This window comes from Podarcis melisellensis (genome assembly GCF_964234715.1).
Source record: "Podarcis melisellensis genome assembly, chromosome: 11".
Classification (NCBI taxonomy): Eukaryota; Metazoa; Chordata; class Lepidosauria; order Squamata; family Lacertidae; genus Podarcis; species Podarcis melisellensis.
In genome coordinates this window covers 27,309,195-27,328,275 of record NC_138543.1, presented here as the reverse complement: position 1 = coordinate 27,328,275, position 19,081 = coordinate 27,309,195, and the positions used below count along the sequence as shown (strand labels likewise).

Genomic DNA, 19,081 nt, shown 5'->3' with positions numbered 1-19,081 from the left:
ATAAATGCATTTATATCTATTGCTTTCTATGGAAACACATGCCCATTTATTACAAATTTTTGAAAACATTTGTCTATCATCAGAATTGTGTATAATCATAGGACCAAAACTAAACAAACACTGTTTAAAGGATTCCAAACTGCCTGATTCTGAAAGTTATGTTACAGATAGCATCAGAATACAGATGCTTTGCTGATAGCGTGTCATTTGTTACAATTCTCAAGAAGGTTTGGCGGGCTTTTTTTGTCAAGCTTGTATCTAAATTCAGATATTTTCCAGTTCTCACATATGTAGAACAAGGGTGGCAGGCATGTGGAAATTACATGTTTGTTCTGTAGGTTTTGAAACTATATTTATCTCACATTTCCTACAAGATAAAAGCAAAAGCACAAATTCAATTTTGTTCCACCTGCACTCACATTACCCACACACACGGGGGGGGGGGGGGAGAGAGATTGCAGTATTTCACTTGGTACTATTTGTCAGGGCTCTATGGGGTAATTATAGTTTGAACTTAGATTCAGCTAGTCAGCTGATTTGGAGCAATTTACTGCACATTCTGACAATCTGGGCCAGTGACATACCATAGAATATTATTGTAGGATTTTGTGAAAAGCAAATTACTTTAATACATTACTTTAAACATGCAACTTAAAGTAATGATTTATCAGCCGATTGTCAGCCTTCTTATTTATGATTATTATTGAAGGCTTCAAAACCTGGATGGTATCGAAGGCCTGAAATTTCCATAGCAGTGAAATCTTATGATTTGCTGTGAATCCTTTCAGCCCTCAATAGATGGGAAAAGATTGAAATGCTCTGGAGATGAGTCCTCTTTATTTTTTTAATGAAAGGCTGTATAATATATTTTCTGTATGGCTGCAGCAGCTGTCAGGGAGAGCATCTCAGTTCAGCTCTATTATGGGAGAACCAATACCCCATCCTATGGCATTGAGATACACTGAGGGGCCAGTACTGATTGACAGCTTGTCACCATGACGTCTTATTCCATCTTTGTTATGGAGAAAATTAATGTCACACCACCAGCCTTATGACTCGCTGTCATCTTAGAACTGCTCACCTTTTATCAATGCTCTAAATAACATTTCAAGCCCATCGTCTCACGGTGGACAATCCGGTCAAGGGACATTAAATCGGATGACTGTGAAATGTCATAATAAAAATGGAATGCTAACAACTTCTTCACTAAACTAGCTTCTCTGGTTTTTAAACTGTGACAAGGGGGAGCAGGGGTTCAGCACACCCGTTCTGAAAAGGTCATACAATCTCTCTCTTGGTCTGCTACCCATTATGGCCCTCCTTCCCCCCACCCCAAAAGGAATTAAGCTTTTCATACAATAGTGATAAAATAATGGTTCAAACAGTAATGCCTGTTTAATTTGCAGGGCTCTGATGTTCAGCTACAAATGGTTAAATGACAGTAATAGAGTCATTTTGCAAGGCTATTTGATCTGATGGCAAGGTCAGCTCATTTACTGGTTTCTGTCTCAAGAATAGACACAAAATACATTTTAAAATGGAAAAGTCTCTTTAGGAAAGCTTAAAAAAAATCTATAAAATAAAGATGATAAAAGGATTCCTGAATCTTTCTAGCTGCACAGTAATAGTTCACTGTATATTCCCTAAAAGGGTGGCAGCACGAACGCTGGAAATAAAACAGGTGACAACATATAGGAATGGCAAGAGTTCCACAAATACTGTGCAATACTGTGTCCTTTAATCTGTCTTTCTAAAGCTATGTATGTATAAGTCATGTTAGGGAAAAGGGTAGTTAAGTTTGTAAGTAAACATAACAATGCCTGAAATAACCAATGTGATAAATTGACATGCCAGGTATTTTTTCTTTTTCTTTTTTACAGAATGCAATCCTGTTTTTATACCAACAATACCAGAGACACAATTCTGGGGGTAAACAAAATTGGCTCAAGATTCAAAAAAGTTGTGAAATATATGACAATATTTCTGTGGTGTTATAATCATCAGTATCACTTGGAGAAAAAATATTATTCTCACTACTTGGTATCAAAATATGTATCACTGCAATTAATCCATCAGAAATGCATTATATCTATTAAGATGTAGTCTGACAGACCAGTCTGTCTTGGTTGATACCAAAATCTGAAATAATACTCGTAATTATTAGTTTTCAGGCATAGTACACTGTATCTTAGCTCTCAGTTGGTTTAGGAAATATAATGTTTAGCCTTGCTAAGTCACCTCTATTAAACTGTGTTTATGATAACACTATTGGTGTGTGATTTGTACAAGCACCAGCAGACAGCTGATTCAGTGGAGATAGGTAGAATAAATTTGCTGAAGCGCACATCCTGCTAATCTGTTTGAAGAATATTGTACAGCATTAGTACTAGCACTTCATGTTATCTGCAGAGCCTGATAAGGTACATCTTTATTAAATTCAGTTATTGAAAGGATGTCAGCAAGGGAATAGGAATATTTTAAAATAAAAAAAAATTAAACAGCCCTTTGTTAGTCAGAGCTTGGGTTTAATGGCAGAGTGTCTAGAGAAGCCCTCTAAACACCTGGCAGCACTGTACAATAAAAGCTTTGTAATTTTAGGTGAAAATAGCTTTCTTCTTTATTCTTTGTCTCTAGTAAGTCAGTTTTAGTGAGTTCAGTATTCATAAATGCTGGAGTAAGAGCTCCCCTTGCTGTTGCTTTACCAAAACTACACAGAAGCCGACATGCTATGAGGATGCTGGGAAATATTTGTTTTCAAAATATCTGAGCACAATTTTAAAATTTAGCACAATTATTTTTACGAAGGGTCATACCACCATTCTTATGCATTAATGAAGGAAAAACCTATCATAACACTCTCTAAACAATAGCAAAGTTGGTCCATTTATTTATTTATTGGACTCTTAAAGCTATTTGACTTACTGTTGTGGGGGGGGGGGGGAATCAGTGGCATAACTTTTTAATTATGGCACTAAATGTTCATTTGAGAACAGCAACAAAGTAAATTCACATGGTGACTGGAATTGAAAAGCACTGAACAAAAACTAATTGGCAAGAACCAACAGAATAATCTTTACGGCAATGCACTGGGACATTATAAACAGCATTACTTGTAGATATTAACTTGGCTAGTATAAATCTGTAGTACTAAATAAACATTCTGAAAAAGCAACAGCTTGGATGGGTTTTTAGGGGTAACAGGCCATTTCCCCCATTCATCACCGAATATACAGTTCATGGTTTTTCACATTTGCAATCCTACGTAGCAAGAGCAAGAGAGAGGCACTACATACATATCTCTTTAGTATTTCTTCCTGTTCCTTTAGGTCCTCCAGGGCATTGATTGGGAGGTCAGCGATGCTGACTGCAGCTGAGGCAGTCAAGGTGACCAGCAATACCAGAAAGCCTTCCCCTTCCTCCAGAGGCAACTCCAGCTTATGAGTTTGCTCTTTGCTCAGGGTCGACAGGTCAACCTGGCACCTAGAAACAAATGTTTTGATTAGCATGTGGCTGCCTTCGCAAGAGCAGTGTGGAATGACACGCACTCAGCTATGCAAAACACAAACAAAGGCAGCCGTCCCGGGGTTTAGAAAGCAGTATTTCAAGACCCTGTTCTTTTGCTGTTCAGCTCATTCCGTCATAAGAAAGACAACACAACTTCTTCTTATATATAAATATACTAAATTATATAGCTGCTTTTGAAGCAAATGATGCTCAAAAGGCACAATGCTAGAACTGAAATGTCGTGCCTTTCTTATCCAAATAATAGAATAATAGAATTGGAGGGGATCCTAAGGGTCATCTAGTCCAACCCCCCACAAGAATATGCAAGAATATGCAGCTGTTTTTATACCAACAGTACAGGGATCAAATCTGCAACCTTGGTATTATGGTATTATGAGCCTCACACTCTAACCAACTCAGCTAATGTCTTAAATTCTTTAGGGATGTCAGCGAAATCCATCAAAATACATGTCTAAGTTGTAATGCTCTACTGTATTCTGAATCAAGTACCATTTCTATCTTGGGTCATATTCCAATGTTGTGCACCTCTATCTATCCTTGTGTTGCAGCATTACGGGCGCTGGGGAAGGGAGGAAGAAAGCTAAGAAGATGGAAGGGAAAAGGACAGACAGCTTTTTGTGCTCTGGGTGTCAGCACCGGAAACACAAAAAGCCTCTGAATATGGAAATCTGAGCAATTTCCTGATAGTTTTATTTTGGCGAGGGTAGCTTGGTTTCCCAAGCCTAGTTCCAAATCAAACCAAGAGAAGCTCTCCCATCCGAATTCCCAAATAAGGTTTAACTGTTTGAACGGCTTGCGGATACGAATGGTGGAGAAAGTTTATTCAGTTTGCATTTCAGGTGAACCTATTAACTCACACTTTTTGAAACAATATGAGAACTGAAACAGTCATCTTTGAAATTCTTCAACAAAGTAACATGTACAAAAATGCATGCTGGAGTAGACTGCCCATTAAAAAATGCATCTGTTGGTGACATAACGACAAAACTATTTTACATAAGGGAAAATTCTTTGGAAAAATGTGTACATTAGACAAAATTGCATACAAAGATGTATATATTATGAGAAAATTGCACTAAAAGGCTACTACTGAATGTTCATAACAATGATATAAAAACACCAACTGATTCGGAACTGAACTTAAGCGTAGGGGGGAAAAGAGAGAGAAACCAAAATGAACAGATTTTCCCATCTCTAAACCTCCCTCTGAAAGGCAAGTTGTTGTTTTCAGCTGCAAGCATGAAAACAAGGTAGGCTCTACTTGTTAATCAGAAAAGATGTCTGGACACCAGCAATGGATTAATCACTCTGTTAGTTATTTTACAGAATAGGGTCAAGGGCAATTTGGGACACCTACTTGTAGTATATTTAACTGGGAGTGCCTTAGTACAGCTGGAGAGGAGGAGGCGAATAGAAAACATGCCAGACAAATCAGCACAGGACCATCCTGTCCTTAAACAAAGCAGACATAATAGAAACCCTGAATATTAAACACTAACATAAAAGCCTGGAAGAACAATGAACTTCCATTAACATGAAGCATAGCATAAATGTATAATATAAACACAGTACAGCATAGCCTCCACAACTCAGAATCATAGCCAAGTGTTTATATGCACCGATCCACCTGAATAGCACATCAAATACAGGTCAACAGGAAAAAACCCCAAATCTAATAAAATAAGGGATCGATGACATTGTCATGTGTCTTTTTTATAGCATATATGGTGAAACTTTGCACCTTTTCTCTACCAGGCTGAAGTCAAACATTATTTTCAAGGTAGATTAACTGGTATGTGTTCATGTGCAGCATATCATTGAATTATATATATATATATATATATATATATATTCTTAAATATTCTAAAATTGATGACACTTTGATTGGCTGCCCTGCCCTTCATAAAGAACATTTATATGCAGTGAAGCCTGTACATGGACCACTTGGTGTGCTTATGCATTTCTACTTGCACACAAGCTTCTTTTCACACTAAAATTTCCATAGGAAGGGGTTTGTGAATAAATATCAAGGATCAGTCTTTTACCCATTGCTGAACGTAGGTAGGACACACCTGGGCAAAGAGAGGATGGGTTCACCGAAGTTCCCAACAGCCATATTTATTTTCTTGGATAGATAGATTCAAAGGCACATTTCAAAATAGCAGAGCACTAAGAGCAAGTGGATTTTTGTCTTTAGTATGCATTCTTAGCAACAAATTTCTGCTTGTTTAATTGTCCAGAAAAAACCTGAAAGAATACTTGCATATATTCAGAACATAGAACAGGTCTGTCACCTGCCTTCTATAAATGGTTGCCCCACTCAGCTGGGGTAATTCACTGATCTTAAGCAGAAAACACCTGTAACATCAAACAAATGGGGGGGGGCGAGCCCTGGTGCAGCAATGCTCAAGGCTCATTTTAAGGTATTGAACAACAATTATTGTGAGATAATTCATATGAAACAGCCACATTTCTTACTCCATTCATGTGTGTGCCAAAAGCCTCTGCTCTGAAAATGGTACTGTAGTAAAACCGTAACAACAGAAAAAATTCCTTCCAGTAGCACCTTAAAGACCAACTAAGTTAGTTCTTGGTATGAGCTTTCGTGTGCATGCACACTTCTTCAGATACCAAGGTACTAAGGTGCTACTGGAAGGAATTTTTTTTGTTTTGACTATGGCAGACCAACACGGCTACCTATCTGTAACTGTAACAACAGAGTATGTACAGTGCAGGGGGAAATGGGGTGATTAATCTTATTTCAGCATAGGTTCCCACAGCCTATACGGTAGATTAAGTCGGACAAAAATGATGCAAGACCTTGTTCATATAGAAATACACTTCTAAACCAGTTAAATTTAATGGTGGTCTGTGATTATTTCACCTCACACACACACACTCCCGCCACACACAATAGGAATGTGTCACACATTTTGCCAAAATGCACAGAGAGCTGCCAGCTATTGAGAACGGACAGTGATGACTCACAGAAAATGAAAATGAATCAGTCACCAGTAATTCCCCCAACATAAAAATATGAGCAAAAATCAATGTCATTTTGAAGATAAACATGCATGGTTTCCTACTAATAAACAACTCTATAAATCCTGCAGTATGGGACTGTAAAGAACTCCAAGAGAATAAAATTACACAACATGGGATTTTACTTATCCTGTATGCTCGCTGAAACAACTTGTTCACCGACAGCACTCATTCCTGGAAATATATTGCAGCTGTCAGCAGCCAATTTGGCCAGATTACTCTTACGTGTTAAATTTATAACAATCACAAGGATTTATTAGCTTATCATTGTATAGGTGGCAGAGTCACGATTGTTCAAAAGCACAGGTGACAGAAAGTTAAATAATTACATGGAGATTAAGACAGTCACCTTCATTTGAAAATTTTACTTCAGTATTAGCAGATGAAAATTAGCTGCCTAAAAGACAATGCAAGTGGAGATGTATGTTTCACAATTGCCATAATATAGCCACACTTTGTGGCTATATTCTTTGGGCTGCATAGCTATCTATTATTATGTTTTTGTGGACACTGACTGTAGAAAAGGTGAGGGCTGTTCTTCAGGGCAGGAGACATCCCCAATACTTAAAAATAAAATAACAAGGGTTTGGAATGAGGCTCCATTTGAACTATTTACCTGACAAAAAGTCTGTTTTTCTCACAACAAGGTGCCATAAGACTACAGTGGAAACACTGCTGGTACTGTATTTGACATAAAAGAGAAAAGGAACTGACAGGGGAAGGCGGCCAAGAGACTGGAAAGCAAAAGGTTTAGGATGACCCATCTTTTACCGATGATAGAATAAGTGCTTGAGATACACAAATGGATGAGGGTAGAAACAAAACTGGAAAATAACTGGTGTAACTCTGCTTCAGCACCATCTATTCCCTAGTGCTAGAGCCAGGAACTAGCAATTGCCACATATCAGCATTTGTGCAACACAAGCAAAGTCTCTCTAGCCCCACTGGATCCATTATAACAATGGAGCCAAAAAAAGGGTAAGCAGTGGAGAACTGCTAGGATTAGGGAGGCGCCTCTCACACTCTTATGGTTGCATGGGAATGGAGATTCTCTCTGAAGCTCTTAAGCAACTACAGGAATACTAATAATAAAATTGCATGAGGTAGTGGATAGGAAAGCAGCCTGGTAAAACACCTGAGAATTCAACATGCCCAGGAAGAAACACTGTTCGAGTAACAGCAAAAAGCTGTTCTCCAAAGCATAATGAGCAGTCAAGACTGGCCTTATGTACTGCATGAAAATTAAGTTCATGGCAAACAGGCAGGATGTTTCAGACCTTTAACCGTATGTATAAATTATAGAAAATTCATTCTGAAAGATGAAATTCCAGCTCATAGCTTTTAAAATAGAGCTTCGACCATTAAAGCCTACTAACAACACAAGAGTGGATAACAATATTAAGAGGCTGTGCTCAGGCTGTTACTTCAAAACAGTAAAAATTTGAAATAATAAAAAAAAACAGTCATGATGTTTACATTATTCACAGTTTGAATAATTCACAGTGTGTGTAATTTCCAGATTAAACACACAGACATACAGATGCATGCACACACTGATAAAACAGGTCAATAGGGAGTAGCAGAAAACAAGGGATAACCAATTAACAGTTCTCATGTATGAAATACCTTTCAACCATACTGTACTTAGTTTTTGGACTAACAGCCATGTGCTATTCACAACAAACTTACAATAGTCCATGCCCATGCCCAATGTCTGCATTTGGACGCAAAGTAAAACCATTGCTTGTTTAGCTTAGCTATGGTTTGTTTGCTCAGACCTATGACTTGCTTGCAGCTAACAGATCACATAATCTGTAACAACGTTGGCCTGTGAATCTTGCTGTGCATTAACCATGTTTGGTCATTGAGCACTTACTGTTCAACCCTAACCCTGTGGGAAGCAGTAATTAGATTTTAATTTGATTCTGACTTGTTTTTAGGAAATAATTTACTTATTGTTTGCTTTCATACCAATGTTATATATTTGATGTTAGCCGCCCTGAGCCTGACTTCGGCAGGGGAGGGCGGGATATAAATAAATGCTTATTCATTATTTATATTTATTTATATGGACCAGCTACCCTGGCTTAATCCTGGTGTTTCATTGCTCCATCCAGCTACCCATCTGGCTGTAGACATACAAGGAAAGTACAGTAAGAAACCTATGCTCAGTGGCTATTTTGTAGACCCTCCTTCCCCCCTCTGCTTAGCGACAGACTATTTTCCTTGCCTACCTTCTTACTAATAAGCTGTCCCTCTCCAGGCTGCCCACTTAGCTCCACAGCAGGTGTGGTGGGAGTAAACAACAACAACAAATCAGTAAGTATGGGCAATTTTACTAACAACTATCCAGCAATAGTTGTCAATAGTATAGCATTGCTTCTAGTAACCTCTATCAATTGTTAAACTGATGGAACCCTACACAGAGGAACCACAATGGCGACCTCTACCACACGTGTTGTTGTTGGTGGTGGTGGTGGTGGTAAGTTTGCTTCTGTGAGAGACATTTTGTGACTCCTCACTACCTATCACTTCACTGACCATAGTGACCTAATAATAATAATAATAATAATAATAATAATAATAATAATAATAATAATAATTTATTTGTACCCCGCCCATCTGGTTGGGTTTCCCCAGCCACTCTGGGCGGCTTCCAACAAAGATAAAAGATACACTGAAATGTCACATATTAAAAACTTCCCTGAACAGGGCTGCCTAGGAAAGCCTAGCCTTCAAGGTTATCATGCTGAACCCAGGTGTGGAAACCGTAAGCAGCACAACAAGCATGGTTTGGGAAAGTGCAAAATACCACACACAGATCCTGTGATTCTTGTGTGTTCCCTTGGAAGAGAGATAGACACTCATTCAAACAATCCTCCTTGTCAAAAATATTGCTTTGAACAAAGCAGAGTGCTTTGAACAATTTCACTCAAGCATATTAATGGTCGTCATGACAAAACAGCCAATCATCTTTCCCTCTTCAAATGTCATCAGTGGAACTTCCTGCATCTTGATTCTTTTGTAACTGAGTTTTGAAAAATGACATCTTTCAGTTGGTGTGATCTGCCACCTACTGGTCAAGGAAATTTCTTCCCATATAAAATGGAAAAAGTCAACAACAGATAATTTCTAGGGTGCCCCCCCCCATAAAAAGTAGCACAAGTGTATATGAAATCACTGCCATTATTATCATTCATTGCTATTATTATTAGTTATTAAATTTCTATACCGCCTTTCATCCATGGATCACAGGGCAGTTTGCAATATCAATTCAAATCTTCATCCTCTCTAATTAAACAATCTTTGGCCTTCTACATTACATACATAATTTTATTTGTATGCTGCATGTTAAAAGCATCTCAAGGCAGCCTACAACATGGGGGGGGGGAGATTACAAACATAATGAAATGAGTCATACTGCTGTTGCCTCCTGTAGTGTTTTTGCTGTGTTTGCAGCACCAAAGTGGCCTTTGTGAGAAAGACTTCAAGAGTAAACCCTGAGGAGAAATCCTTACCAGCTGCCTTGCGAGACATCTTCAGGAGGAGAAAAGTAGTCATAAGCAAAAAATAAAACATCAAAAGGTAAACAAACAAATTAAAACAATTTCTACATAAATCATAAGATCTAAAAAGATACACACACACACTCTCTCTCTCTCTATATATATATATCAACAAATGCAGCAAAAAACAGACACTCAACAAAAAGCCCTAAACAAAACTCCAGCCCAAGAGTCTGTTCAGCAGCCTCAACTTTTGTAGTTGGAGTCAATCTAGTTAAATTGTGTATGAGGAGCTTTTTTGGTTTTTGTTTGTTACTGTGTTATGCATTTTTGTGTTTTTATATTGTAAATTGCCCCGTGGTGCCCAGATGAAGGGCAGTATAGAAATTTAACAAACAAATAAATAAAATAATCATTTCTCATTCTCAGAATACAAGTTGTTTGTAATTAGACAAACCTGCCAATAAAATCATCCTTTTTGCCAGCATCTTTGTCCCACACTGTAATATCAATAATTCCACCTCGTTCCTCATAGAGATGCAAGTCAAATTGTTCTCTCCACTGAGGATTTAAAGTTTTTGGCATAATCTGGAAAAAAAGTAAAGGGAGTTATGGAAACTTGTACCTCCTGGAACAACAGAATATTCTTTTGGTATAGTTAAGAAATAGTTCAGCAAACCAACAGCTTCATCAGACATTTTCAAATGTTTATGTAGGAAATAAGGTACACTAAAGATTAAATATAGTATGCTTTTCTGCAAAGTATGAATTATTTTAGAATTTTTTCAGGTTCCCTAAAATGTTCCCTTAGGTAAAGGTAAAGGGACCCCTGACCATTAGGTCCAATCATGACCGACTGGGGTTGCGGCGCTCATCTCGCTTTATTGGCCGAGGGAGCCGGTGTTCGTCCGCAGACAACTTCCGGGTCATGTGGCCAGCTTGACTAAGCCAATTCTGGTGAACCAGAGCAGCACACGGAAACGCTGTTTACCTTCCCGCCAGAGTGGTACCTATTTATCTACTCGCACTTTGACGTGCTTTCAAACTGCTAGGTTGGCAGAAGCTGGGACCGAACAACGGGAGCTCACCCCATCGCGGGGATTCGAACTGCCAACCTTCCCTTAGATGTATGCTAATAAAGTCAGTTTCTTACTGATAAAAATTCAGCAAAGCTACCTTTTAAAATGATTAGCTTACAGCACATACCAGTTCTTTTTACCATTTGCATAGGAAAGTTGTTTGCTGAGTTTCTATATTTCTATAGTTTCTATATTTTTTCTTGCCCAGTCTTTTAAAAGGCATAGACTCAAGCATGACTTCCCCCACCATACCTTTCCTGAAGAATACAGGTAAAATGTAAGAAATGCTATGCCTTCCTTCACACAATTCCTTTTCTCAGCATAGGATTTTTTTTGTTTGTAGTATTCATAAACAGGCTTTCAACAAAAGAGTGCTTATCCATAAAAAGTAATATACTGTATATATATTTTTAAAAAACTAATTTCATATAAACAATAATCAGAAGACCACCTATCCCCAGTCTAGCTCACCAAAGCTTCAAGAAACAATTTTTTCTTGGGCATAACTAAAGTAATACACAGTCAAACCTCTGCTCCTGAATGCCTTCATTTTGGAACGTTTCGCCTCCCGGATGCCAAAAACCCAGAAGTAAATGCTTCAGTTGTCAAACGTTTTTCAGAAACTGAATGTCCGATGCAGCTTCCGCTTGAGTGCAGGAAGCTCTTGCAGCCAATTGACCTCGGTTGTTGAACATTTCAGAAGCTGAACGGCTTCCGGAATGGATTACATTCGACAATCAAGGTTTGAGTGTACTAGATCCTGTCCAGTCTAGACCCAAATGTCCTTTTAGAACTAGGGTCACTGTTCAAGAACCATAAAGCTAGGTGCATACATCCGGTGTAGCTCAGGGATATAGTTCTTGAACTACAGAATCCTATGCATGGCAAACCAGGTTGAAGCTCAAGAGAGTTTCAACGTAAGTACACAGAGGCCCGAGTGTTTGCAGTTTAAAAAGAAAAACTTGAAATCCCCATTAGACATATAAAACATGCAGATCTTGTGTACTACAGTTCCCATCAGCCTCGAACTAACATGGTCAATGGTTGCAGGTGATGACAATTGTATTTGGAGAGCTTCATGTTGGCTAGGCCTGTCTAAGGTATATGTAGTAACTAGATTTAGGTCTACTACAGCTACAACATTGTTGATTGAACAAGAATCCTTGGACTTCAGTTTGGCAGTCTGAAGAATTATTCAGCGACTCTAACACTCAAAATGCTGCAAATACATTTAAAACCACCACCATTTGGAATAACAGTTCAGCAAAGTTACCTTACTCTTGTACTTCTGGTGTCCCAGTCGGAATTTCACATAGGGATCACTAAGCCCGTTTGGATCCATGGCTTTGAGTTCACGACCTTCAATCAAAGTGACACTGACTATCCCTCTCCACAGCTGAGCTTTTCTGTGCAGGTCTGACAGACGTATACTCTGGGTCTGAAACTTTAGGTATAGAGAGAACTCTGATTTAGCTAGAGCACAAGCAAACCATAACCCCATGATTTGTTTCCCACCTGAATGGCTATTTAAAGAAAGTGCATAAGTGAATACCCAAAAATTTACAAATAAAAAATAAAAAATATATATTCAACTTGGATTTCCCTGACAAATCGGCACAGTGTAATCACCATTTTTATAGTGACAGGGCATAACTCATTGGTACATTGTCTGCTTATGTAGCCATGAATTATCAGAGGAAACCCAACATGGTGCTCTCTAGATGATGCTGGACTACAGCTTCCATAATTCATGACTGTTGGCCATGCTGGCTGGGGGTAATAGGAGTTGAGGTCCAGTAGCATCTGGAGGGCAACATGTTGGCTATACCTATCATAGGTAATCTATACCCGGTTGCCTTTTCAAGATTAGATCCCATGCACTTTGTGCTTTCAGACCACCAGCACACTGGTCAATTCAACATTATTCACATTCTGCTGGGAATTATAACCTTGTATGTATGTACACCCCTATACAGACTATGGTTTCATTGATTTCTTTTCCCTTTTGGCTACCACATCACTGTACACAGTACAGTCCCTTAAGAGGCAGAGCTGGCTGCCACTAATTTCCCTTTTCCTGCGGCAGGGGGAGATGAAAGGGCTACCACCAGCTTTGATCCAGAAAGAAAGCTCCAAATCATACAGGCTTGCTTGGTTGGTTGTCCATTAAGAGTTCCCCATGTTCCCTCTAGAGCCTAGCTTTCCCAGTCTTGTTAGCGATGTAGCATGCAGGAAGGCAACTAGATGGCAATCCTTTCAACAAGCTTGCCATTCTCCCATCATATCTACCAAACAGCCCGCAGCCCTGATTCTCTTCCTGACCTAAGGAAACTAATCTAAACCAAGGCTACCCACACTGCTTCCAGACAATCCCGGGCAACCATCTATCTAATCACTGACTGATGTGGACTGGCTAGTAGCACTGGGTTTGTGGAGATCTGGTGCTGGCTTCTAGGTCCCTGAAACCAAATGCAGGATGGTTTAAGAATGAGATGGGATGTTATACCTGGTTCTGTGGCACTATTTCTAAAGGCTAGATACCATTTGGATCTTAAAACATTCTCTTTTTATATTTCAGTAGTTTCTTTTCATGTCAAAATGTCCCAAGTGAAACTTCTATTACGAATTATGAGTACAGTTTGGGTGGCCACATGATGATGCAGAAAGAGATAACCTAACAGTGGTCGTGCTGGGTTGTTGTTTTTTGCAAAACCAAAACCAAAAACCAAAACCCTTCTACTGGCATTTCAACCTGTCAATTCGCATCTGCCAACCCAAAAGTTGATTACACACAAAACGAATGAAATATACTAGATATACTAATTTCACTCCGCAAACGACCTTAGCAATCAACTGGTTACATCAGTGCTCAGAAAAATCTACTCTTCCACCTGCACAATAGGGTTTCCTCCTCCCTGAACCTACCTCCCACTCCCCACAGTCTCCAATCCAGAGTGAATAGACAAATGTAGAGTATTTTTTTTTTAGTTGCGGAATAAGCTGCAGCAGGAGAGACTGCTCAGGCTACAAACCATGGAGGAGCTACACAAGAGTGGCTAATCTCTGGTCCTCCAGATGTTATGGACTCTGACTCCCGTAAGGCCCACCCAACATGGCCAATTTTCAGGAATGATGGGAGTTGTAGTATAGCAATATTTGGAGGGTCATCCTGCTGTACACCCTGACAATATGTTTTGAGCTTTGCCAGCTATCGCACCTGCTTCATCAGATACTTCGCTTTCACAGCTACAATACAATGTAGATTAATAGATCCACAAACCACAATCTACGCCACTTTAAGCTCATCATGTAAACATGGATATCTTTATTGAATGTTTGTATTTTGAGGTCTGTATCTAAACAAGCAGTTAATACTGTCAATTCTTTTACCAGCCTGCAGGTCTCATAAGGCCCACTAAGCCTTTGAATTTGGCCATGTAGCAAACTCCACTCATCTGACATCATATGATGTCAGGTGCTGAGATGCATTATTTCCAATGTAGCGCCAGCACAGTGCTAAGATCAGAGGTAAGTTCTTTGACAGTAGAAGGCAGCAAGCAGAGACTTCTCTGATCATAGCACTGTGGTCGTCCACAGCACTAAGGTAGACAGCATTTCTCATTTTCTACGAGCCAAAAGAGGTTCCCTGCCCTGAGATATGAGATACATCTTAAAAGAAGGCACTTATTTAAGGGAAGAATTTTTTTAAAAAATTGTCTGTGGTATGCCAGTTGCTGAATGCCAGTTGAATGCCAGTTGCTGAAAACTACAGCGCAGTTTTGGGTGGGAATGGGGTAAACTTGAGACTTGAAAAGATATGTGAGGGTCGGATGGTGAGGACTAGCTAGGACAGTGGAGGGTTTGGGGGCTAGACTGAGACTGGTCTTCAGAGTAGAGGAACAAAGCAGCAAATACACAGGACTTTTTGTTGTTGTTTTAAAAAAAACCTTAAGGGGGGAGAGAACAGGAGCCAGCAGGAAGGAGACAGAGGGAACTGGGTGGGGTGGAAGGATTAACACACATACAATTAATAAAGAACAGAGCCACGACGCTGCAAAAAAGTGCATGACAACCACTGGGTGAAGGCCCAATTGAACTATTTTCTGGGCAGAATGGAAGTCCAGAAGCTTATTTGAATTTTGAACAGTGATTTTGCATTCAACCACTAGGGGGAGCTCAACTCCCACCTTATGTCATCTCACATGTACAAGAGAACAGTGATTGAAAGGGCAGAGAGAGAGAGAGAGAGAGAGGAAGAATTAAAATTTATATATCATAATTAAAGGCCTGATAAAACAAAACTAGTCTTAACGTTTCAGGAGTGAATGCCACAGAATATGCCCCATTTCATGTCCTCAACAGGAAATCGCTTTAAATAAGATAAAAAGCAGGGTGTCATATAACCAACAGACAGATTCATATAGGAAGAAGCAGACTTTCAGATACTTTAGTCCCAAACAATTTAAAGCCAGCTCATGTGCACTTCGCACATTCTGCACATTTTGTGCACATTTCTGAGTATTGAAGAATGTATGTTCTTTTGCAAAAGGTAAAATAGGAAGCAACTCTAAGGCTTGGCTCACAAATGCGACTCAGTTGCATTTGCCCTCTCCATAATCCCTCCTGACGGTTGCTAGGTACATAAGAGAGTCTCTGAAGACCAGGCTGTACATGGATAAACCCAGAGCTGACCACCACTGGCACCAATGGTAATTGTAACTGGTGCTGCTATGATTGTGGAATTGCACAAGCCCACTTAATACTGCCATTTCTCCACAGAATTCTGTAAGGGATCATATTATGAAAATAAAAGCAGCAGACCTGCAAGTGTGTACCAGCAATTGCAAGAAAATGTTTCTAAAAGCCAAAAATGAATAGAAATCTGAGGTTCATTATTTCTGGTTTAAGTAAGCAAGTCTATTATTTAATCTGGGGGAGCCAATGTGGTCCCTCCCTCCAGATGTTGCAAAGACTACAATGACATTTGGAGCGCATCGTTCCTGATAACTGGCTTTGCTGTCTGAGCCTGGTGGAGGCTGCAGTCCAACAACATCTGGAGGGCACCAGTTGGCTATCCCTGGTTTAACCTCTCGCAAACTCTTAAATGAAAGCGTTTGTACAACTTCAGAGTAAAGTAGATTAAGGAATATTCTCTATATAGATCGACACAACAAAAATGCAACATTTTGGCGTTGACAACAAGTACCGAAGATGAAGCTGCAGCTATAATGCACTTTGAGAATCCTTGCCTAGTTGTGCAAAATATCTAATATGTGCAGCAGAGGTTGCAGACATAGGACCCATTTCATCGTAACATCATATTCTTCACCATGAAGGGATGAAGACTCATGCCTACCACATTTTTATTCCTAAATTAGGTTCTGTGGACTGGTAACAAAACTTAGCCTTTATTTTATGCATCTGGGTGGCATGAGATTATTTACTGGTATGTCAAGAGTGAATTTTTAAAAATCAAGTAGCATGAGAAAAGTTTGATGCAGGGGTGAATGAATTTGTATGCAGGTGTGCACACTACTTAATAGTTTATAATCCACTGATCAATTCGTATATATTTCACAGCACAATGTTAGAACTAAATAAAACCATGTGTGTTTTGTATCATTTGCAAGAAGCGGCAAGAACGCCAAACCACCAACCTATTCAGGTGAATATATTTAGTTGCCTGTTCAAAGCTTGTTCATACTACAAACCACATTATGTAAAAAGATAACCTGAATTCTGGAAGTGATGTGTTAGACACACAAAATTCCCCTTCTTCTTTCCCTACCTCCAAACCCTTCAGTTTTCCAAATGTGCTTTGGGGGTCACCAAACTCTCCAGAGAAGAGTCTGGGGTCTGCATTATGCAACTGGGAGTTCATTCTGCTTGCAGAATTGGATCTCCATTTGATCTCACCCTACATTTCTACTGCATACTTTTTTGGAATTCCTTACCACCTGATGAAAAATGCATTCACTAGTTTAGGTTGTGTTGACTAAGAAAAATGAGCACAAAATATGAAACAGGTCTTAATATAAACGGATCTCCCAGACCATTGCCTAGTTAGATGTACTTCAGTGTTCTACAATGATGGAGGAAGTTCAATAGTGTTGCATTATATAGCAAATCCTTATCACTTAAAAAGGACTCATTGCCAAAATTATAAACCGAGTTTTGCAGACCTAGTCTATGTGTCACAACTTTCCATTCAAGTGACACAATATAGAGCACCACAGTTCTTCTCAAGACCACATACTAAGAATTACCTTACTTGATCTTTTCCAACTCTTCCTCATTAACATTGTCTGCAAATGAAATAGAGCATTTTAATAACTTTTTACTTATTTGCACTGGAGGCCAGTTGTCTTCCAAAGGAACAATGCACATACAAAAATGCCAAACACATTCCAAACAACTACATATGACTGAAATCAAACTACAAGCATCATTCACACTACAGCACATTTCAGAGAGATGCCAACCTCCTATTATTTCATCATGAAAAAGAAGAACAGGATAAAGTAACAGGAAGACGTTTGGGATCAATAAAAAAAGAGGCACAAATGTCAGTGAACTCAACTAATTATCTCAATTTTTAGATTTTATTAAAATTAGTGATTTTAGACTTAAGGCCACTTATTCCAATTACAATAATGTAGCTAATTGTTATGGATCAGCAAGGAAGATGAGTGGGTTTGATTAAGAAGATGTTCACAGAATAGGCCCTTCCAGTCACAGAATGTGTCATTTTGAGCCATTCTAATATCTCTCCACCTCTACAGTAGAGATCATGCTGCTATATTGTTCTTGCTGGATTTTTTTGATCTCAAACAAGACTGAAGAACCACACAGAAAATGCAGGAGAACAAAAATTTGATAACCTTGCTTAGATGTCCTGCAGAAAAGAGTGCAGAAAAGCATGATCCCCCCCCCCGAATTAACACCTAAGCTTAGAACATAAGGTTTTGAGAATGAAAAGCACCGCCACAAAATGTGAGTAGAACCTCTCTTTTTAATTCGTGGCACAAATACTTTAGAATCCGAGCCCTGCTATGCAAGCTCTCCTGAATTATGTATCCTGACAGGTCAAGATCTGAAACAGAGGCCTTTCCCCATTCTACTATCTAAGAACCTTTTAAATGAAGATGCCAGGATTGAACCTGGAATTTACATGTGCAAAATATGAACTATACTCCTGAGCTGTGGCTCCTCATTGGAGAGAAGGCTGTGTTACAAGCTTTTTTTGTGGGGGTTGACTGTGAAGCAGGTTTTGGGATTTTTGTGGCAGCTGGAGTGGGAATCAATCAATTTTCAACATGGGGAACTTAGAACAGACTGAGACTGAATAAAAAGAGGCCTCATTTTGTACATAGGAAAACTGGCAGAATGTGCTTCCTTCTGGATACTAGATACCCCCCCAAAAAAAAAACCAACCACCCCACAAACACACACACACCCCTGGAGTTAATGGTAATACCTTCCATGTAAACAGGGGGCAAAATGTTAGTACATTCAAAATTCTACCACTTCTGTAAATGTGGACACATTTAAAAACTTTGCTAGGAAGCAAAAATGCTGGAGAAAACAAAAAATTGTTTTCAGAAGGAATCTTAATGGTTTCATCTGAGTTGCTTTATTCTCTCTTTTATACTTCAAGATATTATTTGCCAAAAATTTACAGAAAAGTAAATTAGTTAAAGCACTGAATTTGAACAATCACTGTAGACAATTAGGGTTAGTACGTATTACAGAGAATGTCTTTAGTTAAATCAATGGAAGTACATCACATAGGATGACACTTTAGCTGATTAAAGTAATGGTCATTGGCTTGGATAGGTTTGCAAACCATAATACAGGTGAATAATGAAGCCTGTAGCCTAGCTAGGAATCTAATTCTATTTCAGCCTTGATAATATTAATTTGCATTTT

At 39.0% G+C, this 19,081-nt stretch overlaps 1 protein-coding gene across 9 annotated transcripts in view; it reads right to left on the bottom strand.

Moving 5' to 3' along the window:
- Window positions 1-19,081, bottom strand: part of MCTP1 (multiple C2 and transmembrane domain containing 1) — a gene marked incomplete at its 3' end in the record, with an annotated part of 170,454 nt that overhangs the window by 88,546 nt on the left and 62,827 nt on the right. For 7 of the 9 annotated variants that reach the window (XM_081930147.1, XM_081930144.1, XM_081930145.1 and 4 more), the window contains 4 exons: window positions 17,419-17,457; window positions 12,426-12,596; window positions 10,531-10,661; window positions 3,294-3,480 (listed from right to left, as the gene is read on the bottom strand). In XM_081930147.1, coding sequence (XP_081786273.1) covers window positions 3,294-3,480; window positions 10,531-10,661; window positions 12,426-12,596; window positions 17,419-17,457 — 528 coding nt within the window. The remainder of the gene's footprint in view (window positions 1-3,293; window positions 3,481-10,530; window positions 10,662-12,425; window positions 12,597-17,418; window positions 17,458-19,081) is intronic. The other 2 variants (XM_081930150.1, XM_081930151.1) reach the window with 1 other exon arrangement.